We start from the raw sequence: 21,742 nt of genomic DNA on the forward strand, positions 1-21,742 counted from the left end.
TGATCCCATGGTCCGATTATGCTGGTTTGTGAACTCGTTCGAATAAATGTAGGTTTACACGTTTGTACCAAATTTCATCAAAATCGGATCAATTTTGCTCGAGTTATCGCGCTAACGGACACATATATAAATATATATATATATGAATTTGAACGGATGGTGTTTTTGGCCTCTGGGGACCTTTAAAACGAAAAAGTAAATCGGTCCCGGGTCTAGGTCTTACCATGAGACCTACGGTAATAGCTTATTCCCTATATGGGAAATTCGCTAAAATTGAAAATGTTTCTATTCATCACATAAATACTCGTACTAGTAAATGTAATGAAGCCAAGAATAAACAAACGATGTTGGGTTACGATTATATGACATAAGAAATAACAAGAATATTTTACCTTATACATGACAATTAAAATATTTTAATCACTAAACAGATAAATTGTCCATGTCATTGAGCTTTTAAAAAGAAAGAAATCACAAAACTTGATTAAATCACATATTTAATAAGTGTATTATACATTATTGAGACTTTCTCCAGGATGGTAAATTAAATTACAACATGATAGAAAGAACAGCATATTTTAAATTACAGCTTTACTATAAGTGTGTGACATTTCAATAGTTCAAGTCATAACTTAACATGTAACTTTTCAGAATAAATATTTGGCTCTAACTTTTAAGAGAGTTGACGTAAACGTGCAGTTAGATATTTGTTCTTGTTGTAAACTCTCTTAAGTTGATGTCGTATAAGACGATTGTATGGATATATTTATTTATCGTACCTAACCTTTGTTGACCGCATTCATCTTTGTTGCATCGTTTGGTATTGTCGTAACATATTAAGTAGAAACTTTGAGGAAAAATAAATAAGGATTAATTTTTCTAGTTAACTTGTGATATTAGTGTTTCGTCTATAAAAAACTAAACAAATTTTTAACAGAGTGTAAGTTTGTTAAATATTATTCATGGTCAAAACTAGTGTATTAAATAAGCTGCAACCATAAAAAAGCTTATATCATTTGTAACGAGTTATTTTTCCTAGGGGGTATATTTTCGTTATTTGGCCGCGCGACTGTTGAGGTAAGCAAGCAGCGGCGGCGAACCTAGCTAGAGCCCTTTGACCCGGCTTATCAGTTCGGATAAGTTTAAGTATCCTGGAACTAACGGACAGTATAGGTCAGACATTCGAGTCGTGGATCCCGGACAGTGATGATAGTGTAGTGTCTTGTGGAGACGACTGGGATACGGCGGTGGTGTACGTAGAGAGGAGAGTACGAGTGACAGTGGTGTCGGAGTACGTTTTAAGAGTTGATAGCTATTACTAAAACATTCATCTCTGATTTTATTGGTTGAGTTGTAACCGTGCTGGTCAAAGCCTGATATTAGTTAGGATTTACAGGTGTCAGGAATAATATTAAAGTATATTTCTGACGGTTCTGGGCAGGTGCTGAAGCGCAAATAATATATTTTATTTACTGTAGTAGATATTATTTTGCGTTTTACAAGTGTTAGTTATTTTACTAATAACTGTGAGGCTCGACAAACCTAGGCTGCACGATTTGGCGTGCGTAGTTGGAGGCACGTGGCCAGTAGGCTAGTGTAGTGTACTGAATCAGCTGATACAATTTAAATGTGTTTTCAATACTTTGTTTACATTGTTGTTTGTTTTACGTTTGACATAACAACAGAGTTACTTGGTGTTTCAAATATAACTTTTCTTACGAAAATGTCTTGTTACTTTACATAATTAACTCACAGTACTACAAATGGCGCAGTCTACTAAACGGACCGACGATTTACGTATAGATGCTTTTGATGGTCATTCTGAAGAATGGACTTACTGGCTCGAACGTTTCAAGATTGCATTACGAAACAGAGGAATCAAGAATGAGGATACAAAACGAGACTTGTTGCTAGGGAACCTTGGACCTCAACCCTTCAAGCTAGTATTTGACCACGCACGACCTGATCCCGTCAGTAATCTTCACTTTACAGGAGTTATTGATATACTTAAGAAATACTACACACAAAAATCCGCACCACTATCACAGCGAGTTATCTTTAGTCGCCGTTTCAGACAAGAAGGTGAATCTGTTAGTCATTTCGAATTTGCTTTGCGCGAAATTGCAGGTCTCTGTGACTTTAGTGACAACTTAGACGAACGGCTGAGAGATCAGTTTGTTCTGGGCATCAACAATGATCGCTGGCAACTTGAACTTTTGCGCTTACATGCTACGACAGATACTACATTTGAACAAGTCACAAACACCGCTACTTTATTGGAAAATGTTGACAATCAACAGTCACAATTCCGTAATACACGTTCAGTCAACAGAATAAGCAACAGGAACAAGAAGAATGCTTTCGAAACGATACCGTTGAAACAAGAAACAAAAGGAAACACTTCGAAACAAAACATCTTACATCTTAACAAGAGAACTGACTGCATTCGGTGTGGTTACAAGAAACATACACAAGGAACGAGCTGTCCCGCTGTCGATGCTACTTGCAACGCCTGTGGAGGACTGAATCATTTTGCACGCACTTGTCTTAAAGTGGGTAATGCAGTCATTATCAAAGGTAAGCGACTTAACATGTTAGAGGCAAAAAACTCGTCTTGTAACTCTAGTGTTAAATCTTTTTCTGATACAGATCAAATCCAAGCGATTAATAAAGGGTCGAAAGTAATGCTTTCAGTCAAGTTAAACAATCATACAATTTCAATGTTGTATGACCCAGGTGCAGCGTTCAGTATCATTAGCAGAAACATATGGCGAGATCTAGGAACTCCTAAACTATTTCCCACAGAAAATCTTAATGCATATACAGGAGTTCTAATTGAAACTATGGGTAAAACGTATGTTTCAGTTGAAGCTTTTGGTTCCAAACGTAAGTTACCGGTAATTGTTGTTAAGAAAAACGATATACCTTTGTTCGGCCTAGACTGGGTTCTTGATTTTAACTTACCACTGCCACCTGGGGCTCAAATATGTACATTGTCCAAACAGCAAACAGAACAAGTAAGTGAACAGATTGTTAATGACATTGTTAACGGTTTTCCAGAAGTTTTCAGTCCCTCTTTAGGTACGATTAAAAATCACAAGGTATCTTTTCACATGGCTTCAAATGCAGCTCCTGTAGTTTCAAAACCACGGCCAGTTCCTTTTGCTTTACGGGAACCTGTGGAAAATGAAATTCAACGATTAATAGACAGTGGAGTTTTAGAACCAGTCGATGCCAGGAATGAACCTATCATTTGGGCTTCGCCCATAGTAATAGTGGTAAAACCGTCTGGAGCTATCCGCATATGCGCGGATTTCAAAAATACTATAAACAAACATATGCTCCCCGATAAATATCCTATGCCTACATTCGAAGAGATCACCTCAAAACTTACAGGTGGCCAGGAATTCTCCGTCATAGATCTCAAAGATGCATATCTGCAGATGGAGGTCGAACCATCGGCACAACAGTACCTGATTATTTCTACTCACAAAGGATTTTTCAAGTACAAACGCTTACCCTTCGGAATCAAAATTGCCACCGGGGTTTTTCAATGCAAGATGGATCAAGTACTGGCAGGCTTACATGGAGTCGCTTGTCTCCTTGACGACGTCATAGTCACAGCCCCAACGAGAGAGGAACATATCGAACGTGTCAAAGAAGTGTTAAGACGTTTTCAAGAATCTGGAATTCGTGTCCAGACATCAAAATGTAAATGGTTTCAAGATTCCGTTAACTATTTGGGTCACAGAATTGATAGAGCTGGTATACATCCAACGACAGAACATCTGGAAGCAGTGAAAAACATGCAATCACCGAAAAATGTGAAAGAGTTAAGATCATTTCTTGGGTCGATCAATTACTACAGTAAATTTATTCCCCATTTACAGTCCTTGTGTGTTCCATTACACAAACTGCTAAAGAAAGGCGTGAAATGGCATTGGAACGAAAACCATGAACAGGTAGCAGCAAAATTGAGGCATCTTCTTACTACAACAGACACGTTGGCTCACTATGACGAATCCCTACCTCTCATCCTCGCAACTGATGCGAGTGATATTGGTGTTGGAGCTGCTCTTTTCCAAAAGTATCCTGATGGGACTGAAAAACCTTTAGCTTTTGCGTCAAGGCGCCTTGATCATGCTGAGTGCCGATACAGCGTGATAGAAAAGGAGGCGTTAGGTTTGGTTTTTGGAGTAACTCGTTTTGAACAGTACCTTTATGGTAGACATTTCGAAGTTCGAACGGACCATAAAGCATTGGTTAAAGTCTTCGGTGAACATGATTCAATTCCGAAGGTAGTTTCAAATCGAATCGCCAGATGGGCATTAACACTGAGTGCCTATGACTACTCGATCAACTATCAACAGGGCAAAGATAACAAAACAGCCGATCTATTATCAAGATTTCCCTTGCAAAATACGATAAAATCTACAGAGGAAGACCAGGGTGGCAGTAACAAAGCACACCTTTTCCATTTGCGTTCACAGGATCTACCAATATCGACAAAGTGTTTGCAAGAAGCGACAAAAACTGATCCAATACTTTCAAAAGTAGTAAACTATTTAAAAAGGGGTTGTTGGCCTTTGGAAAATAATGAAGACACTAACCTACAACCGTACTACAGCAAACGTGAAGAACTTTCCTTTGAGAATGGAATTCTACTTTGGTTTGGGAGATTGGTCATACCTGCGAAACTTAGATCAAGAGTGATGGAAATACTACATGAGGGACATCCAGGTATTGTAGCTATGAAAGGGAAGGCACGTTTTCAAGTCTGGTGGCCTAAACTGGACAAGGACTTGGAAGAACACACTAGACATTGCAATGGATGTCAAGAAAACAGAAGCAAAGATCCTGAAATGCCGTTATTCTCATGGCCTGTTCCTGGAGAAGTTTGGTCACGGATCCACATCGATTTTGCCGGACCCTTCATGGGGAAAATGTGGTTGATTGTAGTAGATGCTCGGTCAAAATGGCTTGAAGTATTCCCGATGTCGTCAACTTCAACAAAGTCAACGATCAAAGCTTTAGAAGAGTTATTTTCAAGATTTGGCTATCCAAGGGTAATTGTAAGCGATAATGGACCACAGCTAACATCCTACGAGTTTCAAACCTTTTGTAAGAGCCTAAACATTAAACATGCTCGAATCACCCCCTATCACCCAAAAAGCAATGGGTTAGCGGAACGATGTGTTCGTACATTCAAAGAACGCATGAATGCTTCAAAAGGAAATGCTGGGACTTTCCAAGAAAAACTCAACAGCTTTTTATTTGCTTACAGAACGTCACTGAGAAGATCTACTGGAAAAACTCCAGCATTTATGATGTTTGGTCGCGAATTACGCTCCAAATTAGACATGTTGTTTCCTGACGTTGAGCAGAAAAACGACGAAGAGTTGGTTCAACAGCGGCTACAAAAACCTGGATCAAAAGAAAAAGTTTTTTAAAGAGGACGACAATGTATGGGTACTAGACAAATCTGGAGCTGGGTTCAAGAAAGGAACGATTGTGAAAGTGAATGGTCCTTACTCATATGTAGTAAATACAAATGGACTAAATAGACGATGCCACGCAGATCAACTTCGTCTGGCTTAACTCTTAGAAGAAGGGGGGACGATGTAGTGTACTGAATCAGCTGATACAATTTAAATGTGTTTTCAATACTTTGTTTACATTGTTGTTTGTTTTACGTTTGACATAACAACAGAGTTACTTGGTGTTTCAAATATAACTTTTCTTACGAAAATGTCTTGTTACTTTACATAATTAACTCACAGTACTACAGCTAGTAGCTAATATTATTAGCCCATTAACAGAAGCCCAGCTAAGTAATATAAAGTTGGTAGTAAAAGTAGCAGTAGCAGTAGGTAGTAGGATTGTTGTTGATCGATCATTTAATGATTTTAATTTAACCTGAACAGCTTGTTTAGTAATCCAACACGTTATCTTGGTGGCTTGGATAGCGGTGTACCGGGTATCAGATAATATATTTATGTAGTGTTTGGAACGTATTTAATAATTATTTATCTGCTACTAAGTAGCTCAATAATTTAATAGTAGTGCAATTGACATTTAGCTTTGCTTGTTTGGCTTGGTATTTATTGAGACCAGCTACTAGAGATTTAGTCATTCTACCAATAGTGTACTTGTTTTATTATTATGGTATTATTATTGTATTATTGTTTTATTATTATCGAGTGAACTGTTGGTTTCTTAGCTTGTGTATTGGATTACAGTGGTCTAGTAGACCCCGCCTGGTGATAACTCGCGTTGTGGTTCTTATTGGCAAGTCGTCGTGTAACGCACTGTGTTTTAGGCACTCTGGGCTTAACTATTGGATAGTTAGGACGAAGCCCGAGTTGCGTAGTCAGCAACGACCCCCTAGGAGAGTGGAGAATCGGCTTAGGCCTGGTGGTGATTATTGCACATTTGTTTTGGTGACTTGTTATCGACTTGTTCACAGTGCCCGTGTATGAGCCAGTCGTATACCGGTTGGACCCGGATTTTGGCCTAGTGGTTTCCCTGACCTTGTCGCAGATCCTGGAACTTTACCCAGCCATTGTAGGCTGAGATATCCCCGGCAAACGTTGCGACTGCACGAACTTTTAATATAGTTTTTCCAGTGCGAGAAAGTAGTGTCACACGTTATAAAATCAGTTTCTTACTTGTTTCACAGCTAAGTAGGTTATATTTTAATTAGCTTAGTAAAAATATTTATGGATTTATAAAAATACATTTTATAAGCCGATTTTACCAAAGATAATATATTTTTACCCTATCGTCATATATAATTGTAAATCTTTTGTTAAATAAGGAATTTCGCTAAAAATAACGCTTTTTTAGAAAAAAGTCTAGTATGTATCTTTTTAAAATCTGTTAATAAAATAGAGTCTAAGTTGAAAGGCAACTTTTGGAGGAAAATGATATTTTGTTAGATTTTATTGAATAATTTATGAGAGAGATGTAAAAATATGCTCTTAAAACATTTAACTTAAATGTTCAAACACGCCACAATTATTTTCAAAAGTTACAACGACCGAAGTGTTTTACTGCTTTGACATTTTAAATCCTGGATAGGAGGAATTACCTTTATCATCGATTCTGAACAAGCTCTCTTGATGTTATGTTGAGTGGCTCAAAAGTAAATTTCAATGTAATAAAATCAATTTATCTGTACAGATTAATCCTCCTTTTTGTCGTCAGAAATATTTTAAGTGTACAAAGAGACTTTCGGAAGATAAATAATTTAAAATATTTAATTTCAAGATATGTATGAAAAATAAACATCTTTGAATTGATTAGAACGTTGGATATATGTGCAATAAAGAATTTATTAAAGATCCTTTAACTATCATACATCTAAATAACCTTGTAAACCAACCATAAATTTATATATAATGAAAGGGAGTTATACTTGAAAATCTCTTTTCAGATGTTTTCTGTTGTAATTGTTTTTACATAACTATTTAATGTATATTTGTTAGACAATTTTATTACAAAAGTTTCCCTACCATTAAACATTTACATATTCAACGTGCTAAATACAGTATAACTTACACTGTACCAGTATTTATAGCCTACCTTTATAAACAAACCTTAAAAAAGAAAAACCTAAGGAATCTAAAAACGTACAAATTCTAAAAACTACATAATGAGTTGACTTTATTCAAACGAAAGAATTCATATTGATTTATTATACGATTAGTTGCAGCCCTAACTATTCATTTTGTCTGAGGTATTTTATTCAGACCATAGAACAAATATTTAATCAATGTGTATTTAAAGCTTGTTAATTGTTAGATGCATTCTAGATTTGTGAGCTGACAGTAAAATAAAGTTATTCGACATACTATTCACATTAATTTAAATAATAACATAGTAGTTTATAAACGTTGTTTGTTTTGTTCACAGCCATGTCGAGCGAGTTTTTAAATTATTTAACCGACTGTGGGAATTAACCATGCGTTTGAACATTAATGATAAACTAGTCCAGGTGTACCACTGGCGTGGTGTTTCCGGAGATTTATAAAATTTTACATTCACGAACGGTTTCACTCCACATTTTTATAAGGGTATTTTATGTCCCAAGGTAGAGTGTCCTAGTTTCAAAGTTGGATTTTATGACCACTAAATCCTTAAGTGTCGATATCACATACAATTGTAGCTCTAGGCAGTTATCTCTTATAATTGGTCCTTCTTTCGACGAGAAATAAATTTTAACACATTTAGATATAAATTAAACCGGGTGTACGAAAAATAACCCCCTAATTTAAAAAATTGTTTATTTATTGTACAATAAAAGTGTTTTAAACGTATTTTCAACACTAGTACAGCTCGATACCAAAGGATTATTAATCATCTATTTAAACTAATACTATCACCAGGTATTTTTAAAACTAGGGAGTTCTTTTTCGGACACCCTATATTGTATCTTCAAATAATACTGCACATTCTAGTTAAAAAAGAAAACAATATCTGATATACAAAATAAGGTTAAAAACGTTTGTCTTAGATTAAATCTACATTTGTTCTAGTTTTCGGTATCTAACTATAGACAGCAAATATTGAAGAGAATTCAAGTTTTTAGTTAAAAAATAAAAGAAACAATAGTTGTATGCGCCTATCGACGCTTTCTATACTCTCTGAATATCCCTTACGTTACAAAAATATATTTGGATAAGGTATTTTAAATCAAAGTAAAGCCAGCCTTTCATGTAATGGGAAAAATTCAATTCACCAGTATAATCACAAATGTTGGTTATATTTCATGTAACTAAGAAAACAGTGAACTATTTCTTACGAACATACAGTTACGTATAACTTGAATGCCTGATAAAGATGAAAGTTATCTTTCATCCTCTGAGCAGAACCTTTCACAATCTGCCGCTGAAACAATAACAGTGAGATAGGATGTGTGTTTGTACAGGCAAACCTCTTAGTATATCTTCCGGTTCAGCGTGTTCTATTCTGCATCTCATATAAAGATTGTTCTACGCCCTGAATGGATTACTTTGTAGGTTTACATTATCTTAAATGTAAGTTTTGGTATTTTGACTTATAGAATTGAATATTTGCATCTTTAAACTAACATATTTTGTAGATCTTATTTAATCTTAGATTTTAGTACATTACGACCCACTTTTATTTCCTAAAGGATAACAGATAAAGTTGAGGTATTTTAATAAATAAACGAGAAAAGACGAATCTAAAAAATTTGAAATTAGGATTTCTGCTGTTCTCTAAATTATGACGGTAGTCCATAAAAATATCCAATAGTAACATTATTTGAATTGCGTTACTATACAATGTACGAGCGCTATTCAGACAGTAGGAACAAAAAATCGTTTCCGAATAAATAAAGTTTGTGCAAGAAACATTTTTGTATTTACATTTTGAAAGAGCATATAAGTAAATTTTCTAAGTAAAATGATTGTTTTGTCATAGAACTCCACCGCCTATGAACGCAGCTGATATTTTAGCTGTTATTTAGCTATTATTATTATTATTTAGCCCCTATTATTATTATTTAGCTGTTTTTCTGACATGCAATCTACAACTACAACATGCAATCTGAGCTCTTCTTCGTAATCAAAGCGTTGTGCTGCTAAACTAGTTTTCATTTTGGGGAAAAAAGTCAAATTTACTCGGATCTAGGTCTGTAGGGTGGATTAAGGGCAAATCTTACATTTGAATAAATTTGAGGGGATCTTGTGTGCGATTTGACGTGTGAGGCCGGCCATTGTCATGCATAAGTGAAATTTTGGACCTCAACATTACGTTTATCATTTTGAAACTCGATGCACAGAAGAGAACTTTCCTTTATAGCCTTAATAGTTTACGTACACTTCTTGACGATAAGTTATTAGAGGTTTTACGTTTATCACTGACAAAGCCCGTATTTAAAACCATACATAAAAACTAACGAAATTTCCAATTGCAGCTCACTTTAAAAAATTAATATTGCTACTAAGGGCAGCACACTATATTTCCCTGTGGTGGCTAAGCAATCATTGATAGGGTTAACACATTTGTACTAAAAAGTGTGATACCAGCACGCCCCTATTGGTGTCAGACGGAAACCTTCCATACTTTCGGAATACCCCTTGTATGTTTTAAAAACAGATTTAGGTATCAATTTTTTTTATGTACAACAGACAACTATACAAACCAGTCCCAGTTTTGTGGTCCTATCTTATTAATGTTAATATTAAGAAATTTCCGAATTCCTAGGACTATTATAGGTTCAACTTTGGTAGTAGTGCACAGCTAGCCTAATCGGTGTTTGCAAAACAGTAGTTCTACTCAAGATTTTCTTCGAATAATTTTACAGTTTCACTAGGATAAGGTTATTGTGATAAAACTGTTCCCGTGGTGTCAGTAAATAACTTGAAGCCGATCTTTGCCAATAAATCAAAGGTCAGAGGGGGCTTGGCCATTAATCTAGCCCTGCTATTCTATCCTCATAATACTTTACACTCCCCTTTAAAAAAGTTTTTTTCATCATTCTTGTTTTGTTTGCAGCTTAAGGACTCGTGACTCATTTAGTAAATGTGTAAAATGTGAACAAACAGGTTCGTATAACGTTATTATCATTATACTTAATGCAGGTTTAATGAAATAACACAAAGTAATGCATATACAAAGACAACTGATATCGTAAATCAGTCAAGTCAAGGAAGTACTTAAATTGGTAATGTCTACCTTACTGCTCAACTTGACTTTAGAATGGTAATTCGTAACGTTGCATTACACCTTGTGATATAGGCTCGATTGCATCGAATCTGTTTAAAATCTAATACTTTATACTGTCTGTGTAGTACAACAAACATCTATATATCTTTATACAAACTCAAAACTTTCCTGCACATTTCATCATATAAAGTCTGATGATGGCACGAAGATGCTGAAACGGCCGTAACAATGATACAACTACAGTACTATGAGCTGATTGACGAAGGTAACTCTATTTATTGATTTAGTGACAAGATCAGCTCAGGGGCTAAAAAATATGGATTTTAACAAAACAAGTTAAGTAGGTGATTCATAATTTTTATACATAAGATAACATTAAAATGTCATTAAATTAGGTCATTAAATTGTCTGTCTGTGTTTATTCTAGTTTATATACAGCATGAATATAGAGTAGCCTACAACCTAATTCTATTTTCATATATTTTCTTTAAAAACATTAACTAATACTGTAAAACAATAATGTATTAACGCAAACTTTGCCATCAAATAAAATACGTAGGCTACGTAATCAGTATTTAAAAAAGGCATTTGGCAATATTTGCATGAAATCTATATAATTAATACGCTACATGAAACTTTGTCGGTTGAACTCCTCCGCCATTTCTTGACCGATTTTATCCATTGACGCCTCATTGGAAAGAGCGTGTCGCGTAGATTTGCAAACTGGCCTTACATTTTTTTTAAAGTCCCTTGGGCTCGGCCCATTGGCTTTGAAAGTTCCCATGTTATCCTTATGGAGAACACAATTGTTTACATTTTGATCAGCTGTATAATTTAATTGCTGTTATTTATTTTTCAATTCAACGAGCGCATTGGGTACATTTACTGATTTTGTTGAAATGTTTACTACTTTAATTTACATTCGTACATATTACAATGTAAAAAATCGAGAAAGCCTGGGCAATTTTATATATTTTACCATATTAGAAAAATAAATTGACAGGGTACTGTATTTCTTGAGCAATCATTGAAAGAACCGATTTTTTTACCATGGAAACATAGGAAAGTCATAGAACGCCACCAAGTAGAAGAAATAGAGATTTAAAAAAAACATTTATTATCGTTATCCCACAAACAATGTACAAGGATGATCCATAGCCGAAGTGCTACTAATTTTGTAGGAAACACGGACTTAACTGATGATTGGCAAAGGAAAACACTCTACGCTTGAATTAAACTGGTACGACAAGGACATTAACTATATGTTTTCATAAAAGTCAAGTGATTTTAAAATAATATGACTACATACAGGAAACCTTAATACAACTTTCACTGAAGGATTTGCATTTTTCACATTACCATCTGAACAACATTAGGCCTTTCAATTCTGAATTTTTTCAGGTAAATAAAACTTACGTTATAACAGTAACTAGCCAAATTAATGCCAATTGAAGCAAATAAAATTGTGACAGAGAGGTTATGCAGAAAATCAGGCAGTTCTTAAGTAATGTAAACAAAATATTATCGCTCTAAAAAAATGACTGAAATTTGTAAACGTACTAGCGACAACGGGTATTACTATGCAGACTACATTATCATTGACGAAGATCAACATGTACAACTTAATGCGTCTATAAGTGCAAAAGATTTGTAGAATACACTGAAAAACCAGACCAGCTTTTGAAAAAAGATAAAATATTTACAAGAAATGTTGATTATATGGAACTGTTAGGTACGTAATCTATGAGTTGAGTCTTTTAAACTCATCGGAAATTATGACTTTTATTCGTTTTTAAATAAGTTTTTTTTGCTGTAACTACTTTACTTCTTTGCAATTGCTCGATTTCGAGCAACATGTACACTAGTTAAATTTTATTCCTTTACAAATCTTTGCCGGTACCATTTCAGGTGAGTTCAGTAAAACTGCTTTAAAAGGATTCCATATGATATTTTCAAAATTAAAATGGATGAAAACATTTGAAATATCACTCTCTTTGCCCAAAGGGTTTAAGCCATTTTATAAGTCATTTAGGAAACAAAAATGAGTTAGAAAATAAATGTTTTGTAATTGAACATATATTTTTGATAATGTAAGTAATTAATACATTCAAAAACCAAGAGTTAGTTTTTTTTTTATTATTAACAAAGCAAGTTATCTACAAATATAAATTGTCGTCTTATAGTTATCATTTGCAAAAGAGTGAAACGGAACAACAGGTAAATTTCGTATGCAAGTTTAAAATATTATCTAATTATAATCTAAATTATCTTTAGATTATAATTACTTTAGACACAAATTTTATGAAGTAAACAATTTCTCTTGCCTAGGAGTAATGCTGACGAATAATAATGAGGAAGACTCTGAAATTCAGCAAAGATTAAATGCAGCTCATAAAAGTTTATCGGCATGCCACAAATTGTTGAGTTCTCGCCTACTCTCACAGAAAACTAAAATCCGTATATACAAAACTATAATAAGACCAGTATTACTATATGGCTCAGAGAATTGGGTGATAAGCAAGAGAACTGAGAAACGACTTATAGTGTTCGAAAACAAGATTCTAAGGAAAATCTTTGGACCAACCTTTGAAAACGGAGAATGGAGAGTTAAGCACAACAGGGAGTTGAGAGAGTTGTACAGGGACCCAGATATTGTGGCTGAGGTGAGAAGTAGGAGATTGAGATGGGCAGGCCATGTGTTAAGAAAGGAAGAGGGATCCTTAGTGAGAAACGCCCTAAACAACAATCCCGAGGGTAGAAGACCTCCTGGAAGGCCCAAGTTGAGGTGGAGAGATCAAGTGAGAAGAGACCTGAGAAGAATGGGAAGAAGGGAGGATGAAGCAGTGGATCGTGCAGTCTGGAGGCAGTGTGTTGGCGAGGCAAAGTACCTCCTTGGGTACCAAGAGCCACGGCGGTAAGTAAGTAAGTAAGTAATCTAAATTATCTAAAATTTGTAAAAAAATTGTATTGAAAAGTTCTATGTACAATGTAATAACAAAGGCACTTTCCTGTATAATTGCAATGTTGTTTCTATAATCTATATAAATAATATAATATATTTTTTGTATAGTATTTTTTTTCTTTTCAATAAGTATATTTTCAATGCTGGGGAAATCTAAGAATGGTTACAGGTATGTATAGTATCATCACGAAGATATTGACGATGACTTGTTGTGTTTTGATTGTATGATATAAGTTACCCAATAAAATAATTGATAATGTTCTGAGTTAAAACTTCAAAAGTATTACTGTTGTAGAATGTGCACATAGAGTTATTTGGCATGATAATATTCCAACATAGTATAATAAAGACTACCCGAAAGTGGAAATGCATCATCACATTAATGTTTAACAATAAAGTACGCTTAAAATACATCCTACAAGTATAATTTTTCGTTTGTTAATTTTGACAATTTAATATTACACTTTATTCAGTCTTTGAAGCTTCAAAATGTTATTTACATGCACAGAAACTTGTGAGTAAGGTTTATTAATATGAGTTTCGTAAACGTACTTTACAAATTAGTATTTACTTAGTTATGCCATTCAGGAAAGATAATTGAGACACCCGTAGTCTATTGTTGGTTTTGGAGGTTCGTAATGGATGGCTTGTGTTTAAACTTTCCGCTTGTTTTAAGTTTATTAAGATAAGTGTTGAATTACTTATTATATTATTAAGGAAACGTATATGTACATTAAAATTTCAAACCATATATATTTTTCGTTAAACTGAAGCAAAAACAGCCGTTTTAATGCATGCTTTACGAGTCTAAAGTAGCATTTTTACTCTCTAGGCAGTAAAAATCTACTGTTATAACAGTTGTAAATTTCGAATGTGGCAATCTTATCTAGCGAAAGTAATTATCGATTTATTTAGGCCTATTAGGTAAGGAGTTAGCCTATTGTGCTTACTTAAAAGATTATTGACTAGAAAAACTTAGCTATATTTAAATAATGTTTCCTCAGGATGTAATCTTTCGTGAACAAACAAAGACAGCTTTTTCACATGTTAGTCACGTTCTAGTCATTAACACAGAATAATTGTTTGCTTAGGAAACACCAATAACACAACCACGAGTGTTTTAGTGATATGCTGGAGTGTGGACTCATATGTTATCTCATGGTATGTTAAATGAACAACTGAAAGTTTTAACGATCAGAATGTAGAAGTTTATGCAACGATTGGGAAAATATATTGTTAATATATAATAATTTGTTTGTTAGCCTTATATTGTATCAATTGGACCTCACCGACAAGTTTTTAAACTTGGTGAGGCCAAGCTGTTGTAATTTCCATAATAAATATATTTGTATTTGTATTTGTAATGACAAGTCGAAATTTTAGGCACGAGCCTTGTTTGAAGTTCGAAGCATTACGATTTTACTTATTTTCTCTCAATCCTTGGACCTCATTGGTCCGTATAGTTAAGTAAAACCAGAACATTGTTAAGTAAATAAACAATGTTGTTAAGTGTATTTTTCAATTCTGAGAACTGAACTGAAACGATCGTAGGTAAAAACAGTTATCATCTTTAATCCGTCTTATAGTATGAATTAGTAGTTAGTAGGCTAAACACTGTGGAACTTTCATCAGTATAACAAGAATGCTGTAGAGTTTTTGTAAATGAAATGTAAGAAAAATGCAGCGTACAATAGTTACTTCTTGCGAATCTATTATGGCATGAACAACAGTATTATTGACAATGCAGCTAATTATGTCTTCTACGGTGATGTATGTATGTTAGCTGTTACTGACAGACATTGCATTGCAGGGTTGTGAGATTCAGGTATAAGAGATATCCTAAATGTAAGATGTATAATCAGTTTTAGTTTATTTGAAATACTATTTAGATAACTACTTGGGTCTAAGAGTTGATCTTAATTTTACGAACTTTTTCTGAGAAGTAAAAGAGTTTTTTGTTTGATTATCATATCTTTGTTTTATTGGTTGCTTTGTAAAAGAAATTAAATAACAAATATCGGCAATAAACTTATCATAAATTAACAATACAACATGTAAGTAAATTCATTTGCAATTATTCCTACTGGGAGTGTTTAACTATACAGGGTGATCAACTCAAGGAGGCCACCATTGGGATATCGGAAACGGTAAGAATTAGAGAAAACTTTAAATGGGGGACATTCCTTTATTTTTTGTGAAAGTTAAAAATATTATTTTATTTTTTCGAAATTCAGTCGCCATTTTCCAAAATGGCGGCCAACTTTGAAATTTCTTATGGAACACCCTATATTTTATCATGTTTTCGGATAGAACATGCAATTTAAATTTTTTTATTCTTGAAATTTTTCGATAAACCCACTCGTTTAGGAGTTACAGCCGATGGAAAAATGACTTCCGGTGTACATTTTACATCATGTAGCTCATAAACAAGTAGGTTTATAGCGAAAATGCGAAGAGTAAATAAGTCAAATAAGTCTTAAAATTGCATCCACATTCCGAAAAGACCATAAAATACACAGTTTTCCACTTTTCAAGTTTGCCGCCATTTTGGAAAATGGCCGCCATTTTTGAAATAATAGAATTAATATTTTTAACGAATTTTATGGTCTTTTTGGAATGTGGATGCAATTTTAAGACTTATTTGACTTATTTACTATTTACATTTTCGCTATAAACCTACTTGATTATGAGCTACATGATGTAAAATGTACACCGGAAGTCATTTTTCCATAGGCTGTAACTCCTAAGCGAGTGGGTTTATTGAAAAAATGTCAAAAATAAAAAAGTTTTTAAATTGTATGTTCTATCCGAAAACATGATAAAATATTCAGGGTGTTTCATAAGAAATTTCAAAGTTGGCCGCCATTTTGGAAAATGGCGGCTGAATTTCGAAAAAATAAAATCATATTTTTAACTACCACAAAAAATAAAGGAATGTCCCCCATTTAAAGTTTTCTCTAATTCTTACCGTTTCCGATATCCTAATGGTGGCCTCCTTGAGTTGATCACCCTGTATAATTTAGTATGCGAGCCATTTCAACAGGCTACATTCAGTCGCATTCACCATAGTTTTTAATATCATTCCATTCATCATATTTAGGCGTGTGCAAACTTCTAATAGTAACGCAAACATTAAGCAAGGTTCGAGTGAAGTTTTACTTAATTTATTTTGATGTTCTGAAACATGTCAATATATTGAAACACACACATTGAATATTTCTTCATTTTCGATTATTTTAAAACTCTGTGAACTTCTCTACCAGTTACGTATTATATAAGATGATTAAATAAATAAGCGTTTTACGGCTCAAACATTATTTCCAGGGATCGTATTTTAAGGAAAAGAACCAAGAACAATGAGTGTTGAATGAATAAGATGACAGCTTTGTCACTAACTAAGATCAGACTGGTTCTTGAGCCAGGTTCATTTATTAAATAATGCCTAATTATGGGCCCAGTTTTGAACAACTAAAAAAGAGTTAACTTTTCTCATCAAACCAACTTCATCCAGAACTGGTACAAATTGTTTTCCTAGATTTAAGAATGTCAATAAAATTTAAAATATGTAATAATATATCAAATATACCGGGTGTCCACAAAGTCTTGGTCTGATAAAGAAACCGCATAGTATGAAAACGAGTGATAGTAGGATAAAGATTTATTTACAGATATAACAGGCAACTTCTTAAGATTTTATAACTATGTACAAACGTAACACAACTCTACGTGTGCGCCTACAGTGGCCTTGAGATATTCTATCCGTCTTTTCAGATTGTCCCAGGTTTTAGTCAGCATATCCTGGGTTACAGACGCCACAGAATTCCTGAATCTCCCCCGCAAGTGTGTGTAAGTTATGAACCGGGGAAGAATAGACAGTGTCCTTGACAAATACCCACAAAAAGAAACCCATGGGGGTTACATCGGGGGAACGATGTGGCCATTTGGTCGGGCCATCACGCCCGATCCAGCGACCGGGGAAGTGAAGATTTAAAAAATCCCTCACACATTTAGCCCAATTAGGCGGAGCGCCGCTGTCTTGCTGAACAATTATCATAAGTTGCAGTTCTTATAATTGAGGGATTACATACAACTCCAACATAACCAAGTAAACAAACCAATTTACATTTTCTTCCGCAAAGACAAATTATCCAATGATTCCATCATGCATTACACCGCACCAAAGATTTAGTGCGGGACATGGCCCTTTCATTTTTAATCACGGTCCTGAGATTTTAACTCCCCAAAATTTTACAATTATTGTGTCTGTTAACCTTCCCACTTAAATGGATAGTCGTTGTACTGCTACAGGGGATTGGGTTTCGTGAAACAACAAAACAAACTGTAATTTTTCTTGTAAACTCACCATTTCTGATTTGTAATTATATTGAATCATAACTTGTATTGTTGTCAATCAGCTATGTTAAGGTGTTACTAATTTCATTAAATAAAACTTGAATAAATTCCCTTCAAAACAAGGCATACAAGTTAAGTGTGGCTCTAATGGGTTTCGTACAGCAAAGCTATTAAATCAGACCAAGACTCTGTGGACACCCGGTATTTAACATCGAGGTATTCGACTCAATGGAATGACGTTGTAATCTTTAACTGAAGTCAGTTTTGAAAACTCAATCGTTTTTAAATTAATTTTGAAATAATACCCAACCAACCTCTTATAGTCGGAAAATGATTCAACATATACTGTCCATCTAAACATGGGCTTATTGCAACATCAATAAATAGAAAATCTGGTGATGTCCTATTGAACAATAAACTCCTTAGTTTCTCCTTTTATCAAAATCAACACATTTTCTGTTAAGGTATGACTAGAAAACTAGCTCGCAGAACATAGACACTTTAAACTTTACTCATGTATCAAAAACTTTGGGTTTCTGGTGTAACGAACCTAGGTATATTGCGATCTACAGCTCTGTTAAGCTTTTCCAATATTACTGACCCTTAAATTTAATGATTCATTGCTCTGAAATAATCTTTCTAATATATAAAATTCTCGTGTCACAGTGTTTGTCTGCAAACTCCTCCGGAACGACTTCACCGATCGTTATGAAATTTGGTGTGTAAATTCTGTAGGTATGCGAATCGGACGTAAACTATTTCCCGTTTCGAAATTCTTAAAAGGGCTCCGCCCCAGTGGCTCTGGGGTTTCCCATGTTAACCTTATGAGAAATGGAATTAATGAATCTTAACAGCTGTTTCAATTAAACAAGTTGGTTCTGTTCTATGATGTTCAATAGCATTAAAGTTACAAGGATTACCAACAGGGTGCAGCACTATTATTTCTTTTACATTTATGACAACAGCTAATTTGCAACCAAAAGGTGAGTGAGCGTAGCGAACGAACTTCAACCTGGAGGCGAGTTAGCGTAGCGAACGAGCTAACCTGAAGGCAAGTGAGCGCAGCGAACGAGCTCCAACCTAAAGGTGAGTGAGCGTAGCGAACGAGCTCCAACCCAAAGGTGAGTGAGCGTAGCGAACGAACTTCAACCAGGACGTGATTGAGCGATGCGAACGAGATCATCTTGAAAATTAAACGTAACGGTACTTTCTTTCCATCGGTCTGTCTTAGGGGAAACCTATAACTTAGGCGATACGAAGTTCACCCGGTCAGCTTTTATAAATAATAATACTTTTATAAATTAAACTGCTTTTGATGGCAAAATCCCAGTTGACAGGTTACAAGAATATTCAAATATTCTTAAGCCAGCCTTTGTCAATTAATTCTCATTTATTTGTACTTTTAAGAAATTAAGAGTGAATTGTTTCTAACTTTCAATAAAAGCATAAGTTTGTGTCTGGTGCTGATTGCACTTGAAGGTTTGCTGAAGCAAAATATGTCTTCATAAGATGTTTTTGTGATTTTAAATTATTTCATTATTACAACAACTTTATAGTTTAGTTCACTACTAGTGCATTAGTTGGTGATGTTTCAAACCCCTAAAACGTGTTCACAGCAAAAGTATAAACCTCTGTTAATCTTATAACCAAGGTTGTAGAATTTTGAGTTATATGAATAATAAATATAGTTATATCCAGCACGCTAGACGTTCGACTTCAAAAGCATAATGTTTTATTATAATTTTATTTATTATTCATTGTTGAGCTTAGGATCAATGCAAACTCAATACCAAGATCAATTTGACAAAGTTTTTATAACTTTTAAACGGTTAAAAGTATTGCCAAAAAACTTTGGCAAACGCAACAACGTCTAAACACAAATTTGGAACATTATCGATGATCAAGAGACACCTCAAATATTGGAAATGAAAACACCCGGGATTCTGTAATCTGGTCAACTTTGGTTGCTGATGTCAGATTGTCCCCTTACATGTAGAATTTCAGCTTAAACAGCATTAGTCAATCTCTCTCTCCCTCCTTTAATCTTTTCTCATGTCATCCCTTTATTTTTATTTCCCACTCATTCTCACATCGACACTTAGTTTGATTACAGTTAAATGCAACTTTAAATATCCACCATATAAACTATGTTACGTAACCATCCTTATTTAAAATTAAATATATGCTAAGCAAAAGAACGTGTAATTAGGGATAAATAAACATATGACACTATTGTATTTCTTAAAGAAATCTCAATAAAGAAAATTGATTGATTGATTAAATACAGGGGATAAATATTGCACCAGATATGCTGACATAATCAATCATATAAAACAAAGTAAGACCTTCGTAATTATGTTGGTCTATTATGCAGAGTTGTTCGGCCTGCAAACTGGTGTCTTTGTTGACCAGAATTCTCGGTAGAAATTCAGCACTAGGCTAGTTTGAATATGTTCACTTCTTCGACAGTCTTTTTGGATAATAACCTTGACTATTTACCATAGTCAATGGTAATAATTAATTATCCGAATTATGAACTGTCAATAATATCATTAATATTCAACTGTCATTAATATTCATCACAATTTGTTGCTAATTGTATACTATGAATTTAATTTGACTATACTATTTTTGCTTGTTCAATAAAACGAGTACTGTACATATTTCCTACTGGACATTCCTACAAAAGGATACTTTTGTCAATTGTTAGACGTTTAGTTAACAAAGCTGTTTGCTATTCAGGTCAAGGTAGGTTGGGATTATTGGCTCAGAGAAAGAACCTAGTTCCTTTGTAATATTAGTTGTTAAGGAAACAAACCATACACATTTAAAGTGTCCTAACGTTTTCGCTTTTTGGAGAAAGTTTCAACTGATGCGATACTTAAAGAATTATTCAGAAAACTCAGTTGTTAATTCTCTTTTCGATGGGCAAGCAGGGTATACTTCTTACTGAAGTAAATTTGTCTCTTCTGTATAGAATCTTAACAGCAAATTTCAATTTTGTTTTAAAAACACAAATGTTGGCTGGACATGCAGTTTTATGTAACTTACTTTGTAAAGATTTGTGTGAGTGTGTGGAAAGTAAGGCATTGGCATTGGCGTAAGAGATTAACGAGATTGACGAGTTGCAAGCTTTGATAATGTTGTCTTCGCAACGAAACATGTAAGCTGTTGAGCAATACCATTTTTGGACTATTTGACTGAGGTATGTAAAAAACCTATTATTGTCTTAACAATATAGTCCAGGGGCCGAAAACATGAATTTTGGTACATTGTGCAGAAAGTTGAAAGTTTTGCAGTATCAAAAACTAGTCTCATAATGTTGACGTTATGTGGAATACTCAGAGAATGTTGAATCCATCGATGTATAATAACTCTACATTATTATACATTAGTTAGAGAGTTATTATACATTGTTGGTTGGATCATATCCAAACCGTCTAGACATAGAAAAGGAAGATGTTTTAGCAGTCATAGCAGTCACCTCTGTAACCTCTTAAGATTGTGTAAAATCTTTCTCTTTCAAATGATTTTTAACAAATGCTGGATTCGTTTAAGTCACGTGTGAGGAAATAAAAGAAAACTGGCACTTTAATAGGGTTGATTATTTACAACTATGATCATAACTAAATTTTTTTAAGCTACGTAAAACCTGTACTTGGCCTCTTAGAAACTGTATAAAAAAATGTATTTCTAATGAAAATATCTAATGACATACATAATGTGGTGTTA

The 21,742-nt window shown here is 34.2% G+C and overlaps 1 protein-coding gene across 1 annotated transcript; it reads left to right on the forward strand.

The window, feature by feature from the left end:
• The first annotated feature begins 1,763 nt into the window (after positions 1-1,763).
• LOC129003309 (uncharacterized protein K02A2.6-like) lies at positions 1,764-5,450 on the forward strand. Its single transcript, XM_054431602.1, has 2 exons — positions 1,764-2,577; positions 3,061-5,450. Exons 1-2 carry the CDS (start codon positions 1,764-1,766, stop codon positions 5,448-5,450), a joined length of 3,204 nt encoding a protein of 1,067 aa, XP_054287577.1.
• Positions 5,451-21,742: the final 16,292 nt, after the last annotated feature.

Source organism: Macrosteles quadrilineatus, unplaced genomic scaffold (genome assembly GCF_028750875.1).
Source record: "Macrosteles quadrilineatus isolate MER2022 unplaced genomic scaffold, UCM_ALF_1.0 Scaffold_9__3_contigs__length_116548681, whole genome shotgun sequence".
Taxonomy (NCBI): Eukaryota; Metazoa; Arthropoda; class Insecta; order Hemiptera; family Cicadellidae; genus Macrosteles; species Macrosteles quadrilineatus.

Bases quoted from the DNA above. Each gene is read 5' to 3' on its own strand.
- LOC129003309 (XM_054431602.1), top strand. From the start codon at position 1,764: ATGGCGCAGTCTACTAAACGGACCGACGATTTACGTATAGATGCTTTT. The intron at 2,578-3,060 runs GTAAGCGACTTA...ACGGTTTTCCAG, and splicing joins TAATGCAGTCATTATCAAAG to AAGTTTTCAGTCCCTCTTTA.